This window comes from Colletotrichum godetiae, assembly GCF_030913485.1.
Source record: "Colletotrichum godetiae strain CBS 193.32 chromosome Unknown BDP55scaffold_3, whole genome shotgun sequence".
NCBI classification, from domain to species: domain Eukaryota; kingdom Fungi; phylum Ascomycota; class Sordariomycetes; order Glomerellales; family Glomerellaceae; genus Colletotrichum; species Colletotrichum godetiae.
In genome coordinates, this window is record NW_026851251.1 from 1,458,707 (window position 1) to 1,477,525 (window position 18,819).

Consider the following 18,819-nt stretch of genomic DNA (forward strand, 5'->3'; position numbering starts at 1 on the left):
ATGGTCAAAGTTGGACTGTTTCTGCGAAGAAGTGTCTTTCGTAGCTGAAGCAACACGAAGCAACTCATTTGCAACGCTCTCATCCCACTCGGCATCACTTTACTGTGAGACAACACTGAGGCTTGACGAATGTAGCAGTCGCAGTATTTCATATCAGCCAAGTGGTCTGGGCTGCATCTCATTCGAACTCATCTGTCAACATACCGAGCATTGATTGATACCAGCGATCCAACATTGGCCAAACCTTGATCAAAGAGACAACTTCTGCTCACCGATTGATGGCGGCCCACGAGCTTAAGTGCCGCATCGGGATTCCCGTTGCCCTCAATGCGGGCTCCGAGCTTCATTGATCCATGTTCACCTCGAGACAAACCAGCCACACTCAATCCGACACTTCCGCCGGTCTATTTTAGTCGCTGTTGACTAAAGAAACTCATCCAATGCCAGACCTCGGTCGTGGTTGTTCCTTGCAAACCATCACCTAAAGGGAACCACTTCAACGAGTCATTTTATGAACTACTCTTTGTGATTCTGGAAGAGTAAAAGATTCAACTTCAACATTGTTTTCGTCACTTCGTCGCCGCCGTAGCCCGACGATATCCACTTGCCGGGCAATGAGGAGTTCTCAGCTGCCCCTCTCGCCTGTCAGAAACTACCAGGCCTTGTTTGACAGCGCTAACATGGAGGAGACAGAGGAGAACATGACGTTGCTATGGCAGATAGACCGGGGCTGCGACATCTGGGATCCCTGGCTCTTGGTGGATCAGGGCTTATCGTTGACTCGTATTTGCCCGTAACGGACGGCCTCCGGAATGCCACCCACCGGCTCGCCGGCTTTGGGGTATCCCATTTATCTCCAGCCTTAACCGCAAGGGGTGGGAGCCTTTTGAATGAGACGGACTTCTTAAACCAGCTGGATAGCCCATGTCGCGTGCGCTCCCCTGGCCTGTTGACATTTGATTATCCTCGCCCTTCTCTCACCAAGAACGAAGCGGACCGCTCCAAACCCATCGATCAAGCTCGCGATGGTCTCGACCTTCTCAGCGGCTCTCGCCCTCCTCTCCGCGTTGCCGTTGACCTCGGGTACCGCAGTCGTCACCCCGCGTCAGGCCACAGGCGACGCAAACTGCCAGAGCGTACATGTCTTCCTCGCGCGCGGGAATAACGAGCCCTACCCCGGACGCCAGGGCAAGCTTGTCACCGCCATCTGCGACGGGCTCGACAGCTGCGACTACGAGGACATTCAGTTCTACAACCCGCTCGAGGCGCCCTACTGCCAGTCCATTGAGGAGGGCGCTGCGAACGGCACGGCGCAGATCACGGCGTACAACAAGCGCTGTCCGGACGCGAAGCTCGTTGTGAGCGGGTACTCCCAGGGCGGCCATGTTGTTGGTGATGTTTTGGGTGGTGGAGGAGGCACGTTCTTCCAGGGTTGTCAACAGAAGGCGAATGCTGGGTTAGATGCCACAACGGCGCCTGGCAACAAGCGTAAGTCTGCATGTGTCGGAACTTGAGACCGCGAGGGGCTTGCTAATATACCTTCTTCAGTCGCTGCTATTCTCATCTTTGGCGACACAAGACATACGGCCAGCCAGCCGTACAACTATCTCTCGGGAGCTCCGGACAACGGGCTCTTCCCTCGGCCGGAAAACCAGCTCGCCGGTATGCGGGCCTTTTCCAGCGTGATGCGCTCGTACTGCGTCGAATCCGATCCGATTTGCGCCGGCGGAGACACCGCTGCGAATCACCTCAACTACTTTGACGTGTACTCTAGCGACGCCGGCAAGTGGGTGCAGGAGATGGTTGGCAAGGCAGACACGACGACATCGTCATCGTCCTCAAAGACCAGTGCGACGTCGACCTCGTCAGCACCAGCGAGCTTGAGCTCATCGGCGGTATCATCAACGAGTGCGACGTCGACCGCGGCATCATCGGCTGGAGGAGGATCAACCACAGCGGCTCCGACATCTGCTGATGCTGCATCTGCGTCCTCCCCTACTCCCACATCTCAGAACGCGGCCGGGGCTCTGACGTGGGATGCGGTGTCGCTCGGCGCCTCGGCCTTTGCCTTGCTGGCCGTTGCAGGCCTTGTTTAAGCATCGCGACGGTTGGTGCATAGTCTTTTCAAGCGAGTTATTTTGATGAAGAGGAGGCATTCACGCAAGTACATGAATACATGATCCAGGCATGCGCAATTTAGATTCAGGATACCTCCAGTACATAATACCTCAAGCGATTGGGTTGAGACATAATGTAAATACAAAAATAGTATGTGTACTGCTGTCGCTAAAGCTGAGAGTTTCGACTGTTTATGGCAACACTTCTATGGCATCAAAGCTTGGATGCGTCGAAGTAGTTACCTTAATCATGCAATTTTTTCTGCCACCTAAGGACAACCTTCGTTAGACAGCATCAATCTATGGCATTTTGGGGCTTGCATCTACTTTAAAGCTAACCAACTTTAACATATCAGTAAATTGCTTCTTCGAGTTGACGATGAAGGTAACCTTAGATGCAGTGGGTTGAGTTTCGTGCTTACCAATTGACAAACGGCATCTCTCATTCTGAAGTTGCTTACCTTGCCGTCCATCCGCGGCATTTTTGATTCGCAACTTTAGGCAGAAACACCACCACGCCCTTGCTATTGGATCGCAGACGCCCTTCCTGCTACACAACATAAAGGAATCCACCCTACGTCTTTAATTTGTCACAACAAACGCCCTTAAGTTCACCTTCCAGATGTAGCAACTCGTCTAGCAACAGCTTCACTGTGTTTTATTTATAAAGAGTCGCCGTGTGCTGCCTAGGAATACTCGTCCTCGTCACCAAAATTTCTACATCGAGCCACTTGCCCACTTCTGACATCCAGATCCAACCCCCGCATTAACTCAAACATGGCTAACGACAAGAAAAACGAAAATACCACACCTCTCCAATTCCGCATCGCGACCGTAGATGACGCACCTCAAGTCGCCCAGCTCGTAGAAGCTGCTTTTCGCGCCGAAGACAGCCGCGCAGACTGGACAGCCGATATGGAACTCGGCAGATCATTCAACTACTCAACCGACAATGCTCTCAGGAACATCAACAACCCCGACGCAGAGGTCCTCATGGGCTTTGATCCCCACGGCGTATTCGCTGCCTCAGTTCAAGTTGTCTTCAAGCCTGAAGCCCACATGGCCCGCATTGTCCTGCTTTCCGTGAACCCTCAGCTGCAGCGTAGCGGCGGCGGGCGCCAGGCTCTTGGTTCTGCCGAGGAATACGCGCGGCAGCATTACGACATCAAGAAGTTCGGTTTGAATGCTCTTTCTTCTCGCGAGAAGTTGATTGCGTGGTATGAGCGCTGCGGCTACCAAAGGACAGGAGAGACGACACCGTTTCCTTTTGTATGGTACCCTCATCTGGACCTTCCGAAGGATTTGTGCAATGTTGAGCTTGAGAAGGATGCCACATCTGTTGGGGCTTGATCAAGACTTTTCCAAGGGTGCCACACGAGCGAATCTGAGATGAGCGTACCACGAGGAACACAAAGTTTAGAGGCCTGGATTGAGAAGGCTCTTCACGATCTTTACATACTAGCACACAGCAGACACAAGAATGCTAGGCAAGTACGAGACCCCTCGCGGCATTATTGACATTTTGCTGACCTTTCCAAGACCTTTCCTTTGTAACCCGTGAGCAATGGACTCCAACAGAAAAGACAGTCTCATGCTCAGTTTCTCTTTCTTCCACCATCACTCCCACTCTCACTACTCAAACCCGATGCTTCTCCGAGCACTTTCTTTAAAATTTACCTCTGGAAGCCTAGGGAAATAGCCATCAGGCTAGCCATAATGAGGTGGGGGTGTCCATTGCTCATCATCATGAGCTGCATGGGGCTTGAAAGCTAAGTCAAGTGGTCAAGGGGTTTCTCTGATGGCACGAAGATTATTTCTTTCGCAACAGTCATTCCCGTAGACCTAAACTTACGACAAAAATCTATTATATCTGAAATATATAACGTTTCCAGAGATTGGAGCCTCGAAAATAGCCGATTGTTATAGCGACCTAACCTACCTTACCTTCACCCCAATGATGTAGTCCGAAGTGTACCGTGCTGCATGCTTGGATTGTCAAAGTCAACTCGAGTAGAGAAAGTTTACCTGGATTGAGTGAAGATTATAAAATAACAGAGTGGCGACTATGCCATCAGTTCTGATTCAAGAACACGTCAAGTTCTTGACTCTCAGCTGGCCAACACCAGGGCCTACGCTCTCAACATCGCACAAAGCCTCTCTCTTGCCCTCCAACACCAAATTCAGTGTTCTTCGCAAGAGCTCAATCTCAATCTTGGCCAACAAATCGCCATCAATGGTGCCCAGAACCTGCTTGATGAGATCAGAATACTCTGCAGGCAAAGCCTTGACAGCTGGGAGTTGTGGAGCGTCAAAGAAGGACATGTGGGTTGTTCCGTTGACAATCAGCATCAACGATGGACCGCGCAGATTAAGCCAAGTCTCGTTCCAGCCGGAGATGTAATCGAATGTCGCCGGCGTGCTGACCAGTACCAGGGGCTTGTCGGTGCCTTCGGCCTGGACCGGACCAACCATCAGGCCGTCAAAGTTGAGACCGCCAATAATGCGGTCATCGGCGTAGAGTGATGAAGCTACTGTAGCGCCGCCGAAGGAGTGACCGGCAATGAAAATCTTGCCTGGGTTGATAGATGCTTGTGTTCCGGCAAGTAGTGGAGTAGCTACTGAAGGGTCTAGGAGCTGGTCGATTATGAAGGAGACATCTTTCTGACGACTCTGTGGGATCGCGATGTTTAGAGTCTCCGGTTCAACATGACTGGTTTACCTCCGGGCAAACTCACCTCAAGAAGGCTCTCAACGTAAGCCGAGTCGTTTTCCGTTGCGTTCTCCGCAAATCTAATGCTGCCATCTGGGAACTCGACAATCGCGGCATCATACGTATGATCCAGAGTGACGACGATGTACCCATAGCTAGCAAGAGACCGCGCCAATACGCCATGCGCAAGTCTCGAGCTAGCTCTTCCGTGTGAGAAGAGGACGAGAGGGTGCTTTTCACTCTTCTCGGGCCCGCCGTAAGCCGTATCGACAATGTAGAACTCAAGTTCCATCCCTGAGAAGACAGTGTCTGGCAGACCAAACAAGGTCGCCGCCCCCTGGCCGAGGGCGACTGCAGTGGTAGGCGGCACGTAGGGAACTAGTTCGACGGAACAGTTGGCTTCCTTCTTTAGAGGAACGTGGACAGAGACCATGACCTTGCGCTTTTCAGGCTGGTCTTGAGGGGCGTGGGGATCCCATCGTGCTGCGTCTTCGAAGGCCTCCACTCGCAAGGCGACGGGGTATGGGCCGGGAGGCCCGGGGATGACGACCGCAGCGGCCATCAAAGCAAATATAGAGAAGAGCAAGAACAGCATGTTTGCGCCCCAGGGTGGAGATTTTACAAGTACGCGATGCTCCTTATACTTACAATTGACTAGATATACGCTTATGTCTGGTCATTCATTGACTCCCAGGTCATCTGAACCGCCGATGGAATGCTGACATTGGACGTTGGGATAGTGCACCTGACCCGTAAAGTCATTGTTCTATGCTGACTGCGTGGTGATTTCCAAAAGGAGCCCAAGAGATTGAACCAAAGTTCCTCCTGCGTATGCAGTCGCCCGGCGTGGAGACTTTCTCGGCGCAGGCTGTGTCTTGCCCGAAAACCAATCGACCGCTTTCCGTCTGCCACTGCCTGGCGCCGGAATCTGCGGAAGAACCAGCGACATACTCTAGGGTCTCGGATTTGGCTTTCGTTGTGGATGAATTAGGCCCGAGGCTTACTTTTATCTCGGCGGGGTGGCAGGCGTCATCTGGAAGTCAATCCAGCTGGCTGATAGAACAGTTTGTAAATTGAAAGTAAGCCTCAGCTCAGAACTGTTTGGTCAGGACGTTTCCATGTAGTAACGTACCCGCCAGATCAGATACAGGTGGACTTGTGGTGCCAACTACCTCAGGTATCTCAGGTACCTCAGGAAGGCCTCCCGATTTCTGTTCGCAATATTTTCTGATTTTCTCATTTGCCTTGTACATTATCGGTTGCTTTTTATGCGATTAGAGCGAGAGCAAGCTTCGTATGTTTCTAGGTAAAGAAAACTTGATTAGCCCTTTTGACGCCGAAGGCGTGCACCATCCAAGAACATAGGGCTTGGACTCTGAAGCTGTATTCCATAAAAAACCCCCATCATACTATCTTGAGATTAGTTAAAGGTCTTATACAAGGGGCTTGGTGCTATACCTAAATAGTAGATATGCTGTCAAAAGAAGCTCTAGGATTGACCCATGGCAGCGATGAGAGGGAGTCTAACATTGCGCATGGCACCTGAGTATGTCAAGATGATTGTTTCCATTGTAGAGGATCTTCAGCGGACGGCTTTTTTGTCGATGAAATAAAAAGAGTCCCCTTGGAAGAACAGTAGTGCAAACAAGAGAAAGTTCTCGCCGGGAAGGAACATGGCGGAGCTGCCGTGCCGTCAAGCGTGAGCACAACGTATTTGCACTCTCCCGAAAGATCTAGCTTGTTCTCTAGCCCCTACCAAAATATTCCTAGACTTTTCCAGATGATTTTCCGTTTGAAATCATCTGAAGAAGAGCTAGACACCTAGGTCTCGAACTCGGATCATCCTTCCATACTAAAGCCCGGATTTCTCTTCTATCAATCTCTTCGGAACAAGACTATAGAGACGAACCAACTCAAGCGCACCTCGCAAATTACTCTGTGTTTGCTAGGTGGCAAAGGCTCTGCATCACTTACTTCAACTCTTGGCCTTCTGCAGTCCCGAGTCCCTCATCGGGCCTTGTCGCAGGGAACAAGACGCCCAACTCGGCTGTCCCCACCTAAACAGCCGCAGTACTGGGGATCGAGGACCCTGAGCATTTGGAAGGTGATTTCATGTCGGCCCAAGTGAGAGAAGAAGATATTGCCATATTTGTTTCGAAGTCCCTCCAGCTTCTGCTTTATAAAATCCATAGTGATAGTCGCGTCTTTGACCACCGTGAATAACGGCAACTCCCACGTGACTAGGACGCTGAGTTGCCTATTACCAATCATTGGGGAAGCATAGAGTGATATTGTCGGAGGCTTGGGAATCCAACGAAGATCTCTTCTGTGATGCAGGGCATCTTGGAAACCTGTTATTTCTTCGCACTGATGGCAACTTTTAGGCTCAAGGAAAATACCGAAAACAGATCTGTCTGCCCGAACTCTGTCTGCACTGGTACGCTCCGAATGCGTGATCTTGCCCCAGGACCAAGAGACTGGCACCGTCAGATGAGGACAAGACCGGATGAATGCGTCGTGCGCAATGCATTGACGAATTTCTGGGCCCTTTTTGCGCTGCTCAGCAGAGAAGACCAATTTCCTGTAGGATACCTTGCAACGAAAAATACGTGTCTCCCCACCTAGTGTAGTGGTACGCTTCCTCCCTGTGGGTGGGCGAAAGTCTCCTCATCGCACATTTAGTACAAAGAGCGTTCAGTTTGGCTCGTACAACGGTTGCTTCGTCATCCTGGAAACTCTCTGATCTGCGTGACCAGATTCTCACTTCTCTACGATGGGACTTCTCAAATTCTTTTCCCAGATAGATATGCCAAAAGATGAATGATATTTGGCGGACCATGCAAAGATCGGCTATCTCGAGAGTTTCCAAGATGCGTACCAGCAGCTCATCAGGAAGCCGGATTATCGGACTTTGCCGGTGATTTCTGTCAAAGTTGGACTCCCAGTAAGGACGTTCATGTGATGCCATGGGGTGAGTTCGCTTAGGGTGTGGGTAATTATTCAGGACATCTCGATCCTGTGCTTTCGGCTTAGAGCATATCGGTTCAGAGGCTGTCAATCCAGAGAATGCCGATCCCGAGCATGTCGGCTTAGATAATGTCACGGCTGTTTCCCAGAGGATTTTTCCTCGCTTGATGCAATACTTTTGAGACATAAAACAAGGAACCCAATATGACCGATGCACCATTTTGCTATAGAGCGTAGAGCGGGATCCATGGATGACGCTTTTGAGTGTCAAACTTTTGTGTAGATTATTTGTTGCTCTGAAAGGGGATCGAGGGGTAAAATTCTCAGAAACAGGTTGTGCAAAGAATCAGATTACAATTCCACAGGCATTACCCATATATAGCTTGGACTGCGGGTACCGGGATAGGTAAGGTAGAGAGACGTCCAAGACGGTCAGCTGAGGTGCCACGTCAAAGTTCGGTAGAGTAGGCGCAATAGCAGAGCTGAAGAATCCATCAAGGCAACCAAGGCGAACAAGGTGCAAGGAACGACCATCTAAACCTCCGAGTCTAACATTCGTGACCTGTCAGACATACGTCAGAAGCACCTGGCTTTGACCTTCTCGTTCGACCGGACAAGAGCACCGTGGACAACTCGTCTCCTTATTAGCGACATGGATAAAAGCTTCTGTGGTTGAACTCTAAAATCATACCTTGAATAGCTTGAGGTTTCCTACATTCCTGATTGACCGTGCTTGGAAAAGCCGACTCTCAATGAACATGTCCTCATACGATCGCCTTTCACTACCGGTATGCCTTGAAGCCATCGGCGATAACGCGAAAGTGCCCAGGCATTGCTACAATTCAATTTCTTATGCAAAATTCGCTTCTGGAAACAATTCAGATTTATTCAAGTCAAGTTTTATGTTCGCGGCTTTGACAACCGAACAAAGAAAGATATCTTCTCGTTCAAAAATGGTGGCATATCGTGGCCCACCCCCACTCTTGTCACCAAACTCCCACTTTCGTCCAAGATAAGCTCCTCCACTTACACCGTAGATTTGATGTAGTATAAGTATCATTGCAAATGCGAAAGGAAAAGGAAACCGGCAATGAGTCTTCACTATCGAGAACATCCTCAAAATCACTGCCATTTCACTCGCAATTAGTATGTGGTCCAACAAGGTCTGATGCCACTGTTGCTAACTCCACAAAGTGTCTTCCTCGGAAGTTGAAGCCATCACCGCAGTCCTCCACAAGTACGGAGCAGCTCTGAAGAGCCGCAACGTGGAGGACGTCGTCAATCTCTACACGTCCGACGGCGTCATCATGCCGCCTCACTTCACAGCCACCGTGGGCACAGCCGCACTTCGCGAATCCTACACGCGCATCTTCTCGACGGTTCAGCTGGTCATCGCGTTTTCAATAGAGGAGATTGTCATCATGTCTCCTGAATGGGCATTCGCGAGGACGACCGCCGAGGGCACCAAGACGATGCTGGCGACACAGGCGTCTGAGGAGCATGCGAACCAGGAGCTTTTCATTATGAAGAAGGAGGATAAGGGTTGGAGGATTGCTAGATACGCATTTTCGACGATGAAGCCTCTGGTTCAAGATGGTGTACGGAGGAGTTGAGGGGAACTATTTATTTTTACACTACGCAAGGGCAAAGGTTTGTGATTCGATGACCAGGAACAAGATTAGCCATGGTGAGACCGCAAGAAAAGCAGATTTATAGATTAAATACTGTAGGCATTGCATTGACTTATATGTCGATCTATCACCAAGACTAGGACTGCAATAAGGTACCAAGCATATGGTTGTATCTCGCAGAGTGAAACTCGATATCTTACGTTGGCCCACACGAATTGATCGTCTGAGACATCGTGGAGATCTGAAGAGCTGAAGATCTTTCCAGGGAACTGAAATGTTCAACATATCCGTCATCCGCGAACCGGAGGAGGCTGGACACGTAAAAGCCTCCCTATCTCTCAGATAAGCAAGTGAGGTTCAAGTGTATTCAATGGCTATGCCAGCAAGTGTGCGACAAAAGAGTATGCTGGCCGACGTGCTTTGCCCTCGCCCTATCATCACTACTTTCTCACTATGCCCTCCTTAGGATTGTGACATATTCTTCGTGGAATAAAAAGACACTGAAGGAGCAAAGTAGTATTGACAATGATGACAGAAGGTGGAGCAGAGATGTTGCAATATTAATTGATCAACCGACAAATCAATCTATGATCGATCAATCTATTATCAACCAACCTTTCAACTAGTCCATCAACGAACCCGTGAACTAATCCTCAACCAACCCATCAACTAACTTATCAACGAATGGAAAACACTAAATACGAACTGAAAAAAACGAACAGAGATTTGGATGTGTTGAACGACATCATTTTTTCACTAACCTGCGTGGATCCCTCTTATGTGAGTAAGCATCTCTGAGGTCCACATCAATTCATTCCATGTCCGCAGAGCCTACTGTGGCTTTGTCTATCGACGTCGAGATGGATAAAGTATTATACCTTACATACCTTATGCAATGACTGCGTCACCGCCCTCAAGTCTTCTGTCACAGCAACATCAAGCTAGGTTCGACTGAAGGTTAGCTTTCGGCTCTAATCTCAATTTCTGATACTAGCTTCATCCGAGCTGCGAGCCATCGGCTCCGAATGACCTGGTTTGCCTCCTGGCTTCAGCAGGCTGCAGCTCTGTAGTTGAGGATGACACATGCAAGCCTTCTCGACGATGAAGAACTTGCCTCTTTGACTCACATGCATGCTGAAAAATTGTTCATACAACGGCGCCGACATCGCTCATGTTCGCAGGGGTCCAAAGATGCCAAATGCCAGTGCCGTCGTAAATCTACAAACCCATCGTGGATTTCAATTGAGAACCCTTGGCGATTCTCGTTATCAGCTTAGGGAGTTAGTCACATGCTGTGGAGCAAGATAATCCGAGAACCGTTCTTTTATTTCAAATCAAGTCGATGAGATCAACCATTGATGAAAACCGGGGCCGACACGTGTGAGATGGGCCCGCTCACAGGCGGTAGGAATGGAGACACTGAAGACAGGACGGGTCTGGCAGACGGGCCGGGGGTGGGAATCTGGGAAGATGGGTAGATGGGCAATGAGAAACTGGGTCGGTGATGTTTCGCTCGAATCACGGAATTGCCAAGAGTGTGGGGGAAAGGAAGAAGCTTGGGCTCCACATTGGCTGTCGACGGCTTCAGTGGCAATGAGAGTTTTAGGTCGCAGGTCACCCGAGGCCGATGCAGCGTGAGGTGAACGTGTTTCTGGCTGGCGAACATAGACATAACCTGACCCTGGACCATGGAAATCGAAGAAAAGTTGTCATCACGTTTGCCAGTTTGATACCGGGGAACGGTGGCCAATGGATGGTGGTGGTTGTGTTACTGGGATATCGTTACCCTGGACACAGAACCTTGGCCTTGCGCTCTGTACACCATCAACCAAGTGTAAAGAAGGTCCGGAAACCGGCGATTTTAGCCACGATCGTCGCTCCAACAACCCTACGCGGTTTCCTTTGAGGTGCTGTCCGGCGGCTTGGTCTACTTCCTCTTCCACTTAGCGTTGATATTCACAGTGCGTGAATGCCCAGCCGATGGTCTCGACTTTTCCGCAACTCTTCGCGATGGGAGGCAGCACAAAGTGGGGTGGGGGTGACGTCGTGGACTTCATAAGAAGCTGCTCCCCTGGTCGTTTTGCCTGCAGCTGGGTAAATATAGCTGGTGGTAGGTAGGTACCGAGGTCCATACTTTCCTTGTCTGCTTATGTAAGGTGAGGTGGTTAAGGCGCGTACTATGTAAGTGCACGTACCGCGTAGCATCCATCTGTGGAGGGGAACGGGAAGGAAGGAGCTTCCTAAGGGCAGCAAAAACAGCTGAGGAAAAGGCGATTTGCGGGGTTATCTCGGCCAACCAGGAGACGCCCAATTCAATTCTCCTCACGGAAGGAGTCAAACACAAATGCAGTCTGCGGGAAAGAACAGAACAGACGCAATGGAAGTTACTTCCTGGAACACAGAGCCCCGCTTGGTCGCATTAATGGGGGATAAATGGAGCAAAATGGGGTACAGCGATGGAGCACAGCCGGGTCGGAGCGAACGGAACACAACAGCGAACGTGCAATTCCGCTGGGTTCCGATGTCACTGTCTAACGCTCCTCTCCTCACCTCAAGGTACGATGTACCGCATCCACTTCACATGGCGGCATGGCTACCCGCTGCTTATCACCTCCGTTTCAATTGGACGCAAGGGTCCTCACTTCACACTCCCGCACTCCCTACACCTTGACCTGCAGCTACAGACAGTCCAAACCCTCCCACGTCCATCTCTGCTCTCTTACATGCTCTTTGCAGTACTGAGCACCTACTGCCTCTTCCCCGGCTCAGAGACCAGCGGCAGCTATCGAATGGGTCGATGGATCCTCCCCGCACGGCATTTTGAATCGGCCCAAGCTACTGTTCCATGCTGGTCACGCAAGCTCACGGTATTGTTGCATCTTTTACAAACTGTGAAGCTAACGCACCAATGTGGCAATCCCTCCGACTTTTGCTAGGGGTAGTCTACAAACATCTGAATGTCCGCGTCATAGCAACAAGAGCCTGCTCTACCCGTTCCCTAACGCCGCGATAACTTCCCTCGGCTCCTCACCTTGGCCAACTCGCCCGCCTCTCGAGCACATCTCGAATCTCCGAGCCGGTATCGCGCTGCAAGGCCTAGATTTCTTCGTGACCAACTGGCGGGGGCAATGAGACAACGAGACAACGACTAGCCGTTCGTTGGGCGTCCTCGAACAATCAAAGACCAAAGGACCCTTGAGAAAACATAGCCGTCGCCTCCCATCATTTGTCATTCCGCCCCGAGCTACCCTGAACGCCTTCCGCCCAAATCCCAAGAACCCCCACCCACACCAACATGACTACGGCATAGTTCCTGCTGTCACACGTTAGTGCAGCATTAATAGGAAAGAGGTGAAAGTGCACAGTGGTTCTTACTATGTACTCGGTCCTTGACCACGCACCCCTCAACCGCCAACAAGATTCGGCCCATTGGTCATGCAATGAGTGAGGGGGAGGGGAGGCCGTGGCATAAAACGCGGGGTCGCCTCCTTCCACTTGCCGAGTAATCTTGTGAGCGAACTCTTTTCTTTTTTTTGCCTTCTCTCCTTCTACACGATCCGACGATTGACTGTTGACCATAGAAACATCAATCTCCCTTCACCAGGCAACACATCGAAACACATCACAAACAACTAAAACACACAATCAGACACCATGGCCGAGGAAAAGTGTCCCTTTATTCGGACCATGAACACCGGAGGTGGCGGCACCAAGAACCGCGACTGGTGGCCCGATTCGCTGAAGCTTAACATTCTTCGCCAGCACACTCCTGTCACCAACCCATTGGGTGGTGACTTTGACTATGTCTCCGCCTTCAAGACCCTCGACTACGACGGCGTCAAAAAGGACCTGACGGCTCTGATGACCGACTCTCAGGATTGGTGGCCTGCCGACTTTGGCCACTACGGAGGTCTTTTCATCCGTATGGCATGGCACAGCGCCGGTACCTACCGTGTTCACGATGGACGCGGCGGCGGTGGTGAGGTAAGCTGCTTGGGAAATCCAGAGGATTACTCTTGCCCAACGAGATACTAACTATCGATGCTCACAGGGTCAGCAACGTTTCGCCCCTCTCAACAGTTGGCCCGACAATGTCAGTCTTGACAAGGCCCGCCGCTTGCTGTGGCCCATCAAGCAAAAGTACGGCAACAAGATCTCCTGGGCTGATCTGATGATCTTGGCCGGCAACGTTGCTCTCGAGTCAATGGGCTTCCAGACTGCTGGCTACTCCGGCGGACGTCCCGATACCTGGGAGGCGGATGAGTCTGTCTATTGGGGTGGCGAAAACACATGGCTCGGCAACGACGTCCGTTACTCCCATGGCCACGCAGGTAAGGCTGATCAGGGCGTCCTCGACGGCTCCCAAGACACCAAGAGCAAGTCAGACATTCACACCCGCGATCTTGAGTCACCACTTGGTGCTGCCCACATGGGTCTCATTTACGTGAACCCTGAGGGCCCCGATGGCAACCCCGACCCGGTCGCTGCTGCCAGAGATATTCGCGTCACCTTTGGACGCATGGCTATGAACGACGAGGAGACAGTCGCTCTCATCGCTGGTGGCCACACCTTCGGCAAGACCCATGGTGCTGCCCCCGACAGCAACGTCGGTGCCGAGCCTGAGGCCTCCGGTCTCGAAGCACAGGGCTTTGGCTGGGCCAACAAGCACGGCACTGGCAAGGGCGCCGATACCATCACCAGTGGTCTGGAGGTCACTTGGACTGCTACCCCTACCAAGTGGAGCAACAAGTATTTCGAGTACCTGTTCCAGTTCGACTGGGAGCTTACCAAGAGTCCCGCTGGTGCCAACCAGTGGGTGGCAAAGAATGCCGAGGCCATCATTCCCCATGCCTTCGACTCCAGCAAGAAGCAGCTTCCCACCATGTTGACAACCGACTTGTCGCTGCGCTTCGACCCCGAGTATGAGAAGATCTCGAGACGCTTCCTCGAGAACCCGGATCAGTTCGCCGACGCTTTCGCCAAGGCCTGGTTCAAGCTCACGCATCGTGACATGGGCCCCCGCTCCCGCTATGTCGGACCTGAGGTCCCTACCGAGGATTTCATTTGGCAGGACCCTATCCCCGCTGCCAGCTCACCCCTAGTCAGCGAGCAGGACGTTGCTGCCCTCAAGAAGGAGGTCCTCGCCACTGGCATTGATGCTTCCAAGCTCATCTCCACTGCCTGGGCTTCCGCTTCTACCTTCCGTGGCAGCGATAAGCGCGGAGGTGCCAACGGCGCTCGCATTCGCTTGGCACCTCAGAAGGATTGGGAGGTCAACAATCCTAAGCAGCTCGCTGAGGTTCTCAAGGCCCTCGAGGGTGTGCAGCAGAAGTTCAACGGCTCCGGCAAGAAGATTTCGCTGGCCGACCTCATCGTCCTCGCCGGTGCTGCTGGTGTCGAACAGGCAGCCAAGAACGCAGGGTATGACATTACCGTGCCCTTCACTCCTGGTCGTGGCGATGCTACCCAGGAGCAGACTGATGTTGAGTCTGTCGACTACCTGCAACCTTACGCCGATGGCTTCCGCAACTACGGGAAGTCAGGCAACCGCGCGAAGACAGAGCACTACCTTGTTGACAGAGCACATCTTCTTACGCTCACCGCCCCCGAGCTCACTGTTCTCGTCGGTGGTCTGCGTGTGCTGAACACCAACTTCGATGGCTCATCAGCCGGGGTCTTCACCAACCGCCCCGGTGCCTTGACCAACGACTTCTTCGTCAACTTGCTCGACATGGGCAACGAATGGAAGGCCACCAACGACCAGGATGTCTATGAGGGCTTCGACCGCAAGTCGGGCTCCAAGAAGTACACTGCTAGCCGTGTCGACCTTGTCTTTGGTTCTCACGCTGAGCTCCGCGCTGTTTCAGAGATTTACGCTCAGGCTGATGCTGGACAGAAGTTCGTCAAGGACTTCGTGACCACTTGGGACAAGGTCATGAACTTGGACCGCTTCGATCTGAAGAAGCAGTCTGGTAGCGTACCGAGTCGCCTGTAGATCGGTAGAATGAACCGCGGAAAAAGCAATGTCGATTATGAGGAAATGAGACCATCCGTAGCCTTCGTGCTTTGAGATAGCCTAGTGTAGTCTAGTGACCTGCAGATAGGAACATGTATTTACGTTTCACGATCACCGACGCCTAACACGCCTTACTCGAACAGTTTTCCTTCGCCTGTAGAGATTTTGCAGATTGACCATGCAGAGGCGCACAATATTGCCTCATGGCGGCCCGCCAGCTCACCACCCATATAACCGATGGTCTTCTTGGTCTATGTATCCACAGATTATAATCGATAGCCAAAATTTCCAGCTTTCACTCAAAAAAGGCACGGCTGCGCAACATTATGCGACTTCTTCTTTGAAGCTGTTGCTGTTGTAGGACGGCTCCGGATGCCTGTTTGTCCACGACTAATGTGGCTGGTGGCGTGGCTGAACGTGGTGGGTGCCTTCCCAAGCAAGCCTAGCAAAAGCAGCGTGATCAGAAGACCCTACCTACTTTAACTAACTTAGAGAAATACAGGTATGCCAATCTTGAGTATAGCGTCGAAGACCGTTCCGGTGAACTGCAACGTCAAGGGCAACAGGACTGAAAGTAACCCACCCCTCTTCATATAACCTCGCTCCAAAGCTCGTTGGCGGCTGGCCTGGAGTCAAGTCACAGGTAACTGATATTCGGTTCAAGGACGCCCGCTTGCAGCTCGTGTTACAGAGGTAACCAGTCTGCCAGACCATATAGAATTGCAAACGAAGACCGACAGACAAATCTAGACCGCTAACTGATGAGCGCAACCACAGACAGGATGGAATCATCGATTCCGAGGCTCTGGTCGCCCGGTAGATGTAACAGCTTTGATTTTAGCTTCTGGGGCCGAGTGGGTGGCACAAGCTTCCCCTGACAAGAGACTGGGGTTGTGAGATGTGCGGGGCGCTCGGGATCCGCTGAAGAGCGAGACCCTTGACTTCCATGACTCCTTCTCTGCATTGCCAAGTCTGGTTCTGAACATGGAATTATCTGATGTTTTGTTGTAGACTGTAGATCCTGTCAACCCAAATCTCCCTAGACCAACCCGCGTCGGCAACCATTTCTTTGATTACGGTACCAGCATCAGCGGGTGGATTCTTGTCTATTCGCCTTGAATGGGCCACTGCTGGTAGGGCTGGGCGAACTAGCAGTGCCGCACCTGCAAGGGATGAAGCCACTTGATACTGGCGATCGGGAAATTATGGTGCGATCGCCTGTGGCGTCCTACCCATGAATACGCTTGAAGACTTGGAAATGCCTCCTCCACGTCTTAGCCTACGTCGGCCCCAAGAGCCCCGGAATGGACTTGTGCGACTTCACGAAAGACAATACGGAAGGGCGAAGCCGTGATTGGGCAACGCTGCCAGCAGCTTGTATGATGGGCTGGGGACTAAATCCATCACCACGGAAGAAACCCTGTCTTGCTTGTCAGTCTAGCGAAATGTGCCGCGGTCCTTGAGGCTAACGTCGATATGATCGGATTGTGCGACCCTGAATGCGAAGTGCAAACCGAGTGAAAGCCTAGTTAAATGTCACTTGTACCTTTGACCGAGAAATATAGTCAAGCCAATATCAGGGTCTGGGTCCACACTCTCCGGCCCTATTTGATCTCCTTTTCACGCTTCATAGCAACGATTTCCCAACGACCCCACATCCTTTGCACCTGGCTGTACCATCGTCCACAGCAGCATCCAGCAATACAATGAGTCAAGATGGCGGCTGAGCTTTACTTTGAGCAATGCTGGGCTATTCTGAGCACGATCGGCATCTCAAATGTGTTCCTGGGCTTCATCGTCATCAGCATCACGAAATTCTCAAGCATCGCGATGGTCCCGATCATCACAAGCATGGCCTGTGCCATCGCCAACGGACTCTGTTTTCAAATTTTCTACACGGATAGTTCACCATTGAATAAGGCGCTCGCATCTGGGTTCGCGGATACTTTCTGGCTAGTACGAAATCCACTGGAAGGCCGTTTGGTAGCGAATTCCATGATTGACACCGAGTTCAGGTTCAAGAAGCTGGCATGTCATTCTACTCGTATGCTATGCTGACTCACATGTTGTCGGGCCGTAGTCGGACGATCTACCTGACGACCTTTTGGGTCTTGATTGCAGGCATCACCGCTCTGCGTGGCACCATCTTGATAGCTCGAGTCAAGGGCATCTACGACGATACCAACAACACCGCGTCCAAGATTGTCGACTTTGTCCACGTCTGCTACTTTGTGCTGCTGGCTCTTCTGGAGTGTCTGAGCGCCTTCTACTTGCTCCGGAAATTTGCGTCGACGAAGAAGAGGTCGTTGCGGGCTGCGTTAAACATCAGCCTATGGGGTCACTTGATGCGCAGCACAGAGATACGTGTGTCTTCTCTGGCGTTGATAGGGGTGACGAGGTCTATCACGTACACCTTCCATCCGTCTCTCTTGAATACGCCTGCCACGACGCCCAGGCAAATCGACCGATTCGTGTACACGTTGGAGTGTATCTTCCCTGTCATCCTGTAGTGAGTCTTTCGATCCCTTTTACAACTTGGATCTAGTTTTTTTGGCTTACCTAGACGGATGCAGTTTCGATCTGTTAGCTTGCATGATACAGTCCGAGAATCATGGGGCGAAGAACAATTACAACATACGGCACGTGGAAACACCAAACATCCTAAGAGATTCAGCAACTGGCGAGCTTAGCAGTACGATATCGCCATCGTCAGAGAAGCCTGTTGAGATTTGTAGGGAAACCCGAAGATAGTGCTCTTGCTCGAATCGATGTGGCTAGAAGGTTATGTCAAAAGTTGATAATGACTTGTTGCACGTGGTGACTTTGCCCTGCCTTCTTGGGTTTACTTATGGCACCACGTAGTGATTTTCGACCCCTTCATCTTCCTCGAACTGCACCTGCCGGAAACGTCACTGCATGGCATATTACAGACACTAGTGTAAACCGGGTTGGCGTAGGCCGACTCGGGCAGCATAACTCGAGTGGGCCTGGCACCGAACCCCTCCTGCAAAACAACCTCAATAGGTGCGGTGTGTTGTTCAACTCTGCATCATAGTTACGATATAACCCCACTCACTGTTCCATCGCAATTGGCATCAACACTAGCTGTGTGATGCAAGTGGAGTCCTGTTTTCTCAATCGGTGACCGAGAATGACGGCTAGACCCTCCGAACTCCGAGACGTAGATCACCACTGCGGCTCTGCCATCTGAAGGTCCTGATTAGAAGGTAACGGCGACTATGAATGGTATGTGGCATTGAGACCCACAACGTTCTAGTGCAACGAGTTTATTGAAGTTGAAGCCGATAAGCCCGCCGTTTGCTGACAACTCAGACACTTAGTGTAAGTGTCAGAGATTATTCACACAACACAGCCGCA

The 18,819-nt window shown here is 51.4% G+C and overlaps 7 protein-coding genes across 7 annotated transcripts; 5 read left to right on the forward strand and 2 right to left on the reverse strand.

Moving 5' to 3' along the window:
- Nucleotides 1-1,025: 1,025 nt before the first annotated feature.
- Nucleotides 1,026-2,096, forward strand: BDP55DRAFT_690031 (Alpha/Beta hydrolase protein; the record flags this gene model as incomplete). The annotated part of the gene is made up of 2 exons (XM_060576811.1): nucleotides 1,026-1,488; nucleotides 1,549-2,096. The coding sequence occupies 2 exons, from the start codon at nucleotides 1,026-1,028 to the stop codon at nucleotides 2,094-2,096; spliced, it is 1,011 nt and encodes a 336-aa protein (XP_060435818.1).
- A 798-nt stretch (nucleotides 2,097-2,894) lies between these two features.
- BDP55DRAFT_541022 (acyl-CoA N-acyltransferase) lies at nucleotides 2,895-3,467 on the forward strand (the record flags this gene model as incomplete). Its single annotated transcript, XM_060568176.1, has 1 exon — nucleotides 2,895-3,467. The coding sequence occupies one exon, from the start codon at nucleotides 2,895-2,897 to the stop codon at nucleotides 3,465-3,467; it is 573 nt and encodes a 190-aa protein (XP_060435819.1).
- Nucleotides 3,468-4,199: 732 nt separating this feature from the next.
- BDP55DRAFT_541541 (tat pathway signal sequence) lies at nucleotides 4,200-5,389 on the reverse strand (the record flags this gene model as incomplete). Its single annotated transcript, XM_060568226.1, has 2 exons — nucleotides 4,200-4,787; nucleotides 4,853-5,389. The coding sequence occupies 2 exons, from the start codon at nucleotides 5,387-5,389 to the stop codon at nucleotides 4,200-4,202; spliced, it is 1,125 nt and encodes a 374-aa protein (XP_060435820.1).
- Nucleotides 5,390-6,767: 1,378 nt separating this feature from the next.
- BDP55DRAFT_748245 (uncharacterized protein) lies at nucleotides 6,768-8,345 on the reverse strand. Its single transcript, XM_060580586.1, has 2 exons — nucleotides 7,504-8,345; nucleotides 6,768-7,472 (listed from the first exon to the last, which is right to left on the reverse strand). The coding sequence occupies exons 1-2, from the start codon at nucleotides 8,012-8,014 to the stop codon at nucleotides 6,835-6,837; spliced, it is 1,149 nt and encodes a 382-aa protein (XP_060435821.1). The 5' UTR covers nucleotides 8,015-8,345; the 3' UTR covers nucleotides 6,768-6,834.
- Nucleotides 8,346-8,817: 472 nt separating this feature from the next.
- On the forward strand, nucleotides 8,818-9,601 carry BDP55DRAFT_645813 (uncharacterized protein). Its single transcript, XM_060573666.1, has 2 exons — nucleotides 8,818-8,940; nucleotides 8,989-9,601. Coding segments are annotated over exons 1-2 (420 nt in total). The 5' UTR covers nucleotides 8,818-8,939; the 3' UTR covers nucleotides 9,408-9,601.
- A 3,478-nt stretch (nucleotides 9,602-13,079) lies between these two features.
- On the forward strand, nucleotides 13,080-15,420 carry BDP55DRAFT_626726 (catalase/peroxidase HPI; the record flags this gene model as incomplete). The annotated part of the gene is made up of 2 exons (XM_060571663.1): nucleotides 13,080-13,409; nucleotides 13,477-15,420. 2 exons carry the CDS (start codon nucleotides 13,080-13,082, stop codon nucleotides 15,418-15,420), a joined length of 2,274 nt encoding a protein of 757 aa, XP_060435823.1.
- Nucleotides 15,421-17,031: 1,611 nt separating this feature from the next.
- On the forward strand, nucleotides 17,032-18,449 carry BDP55DRAFT_215621 (uncharacterized protein). Its single transcript, XM_060566030.1, has 3 exons — nucleotides 17,032-17,397; nucleotides 17,457-17,950; nucleotides 18,015-18,449. Exons 1-3 carry the CDS (start codon nucleotides 17,158-17,160, stop codon nucleotides 18,190-18,192), a joined length of 912 nt encoding a protein of 303 aa, XP_060435824.1. The 5' UTR covers nucleotides 17,032-17,157; the 3' UTR covers nucleotides 18,193-18,449.
- The last annotated feature ends 370 nt before the right edge of the window (nucleotides 18,450-18,819 follow it).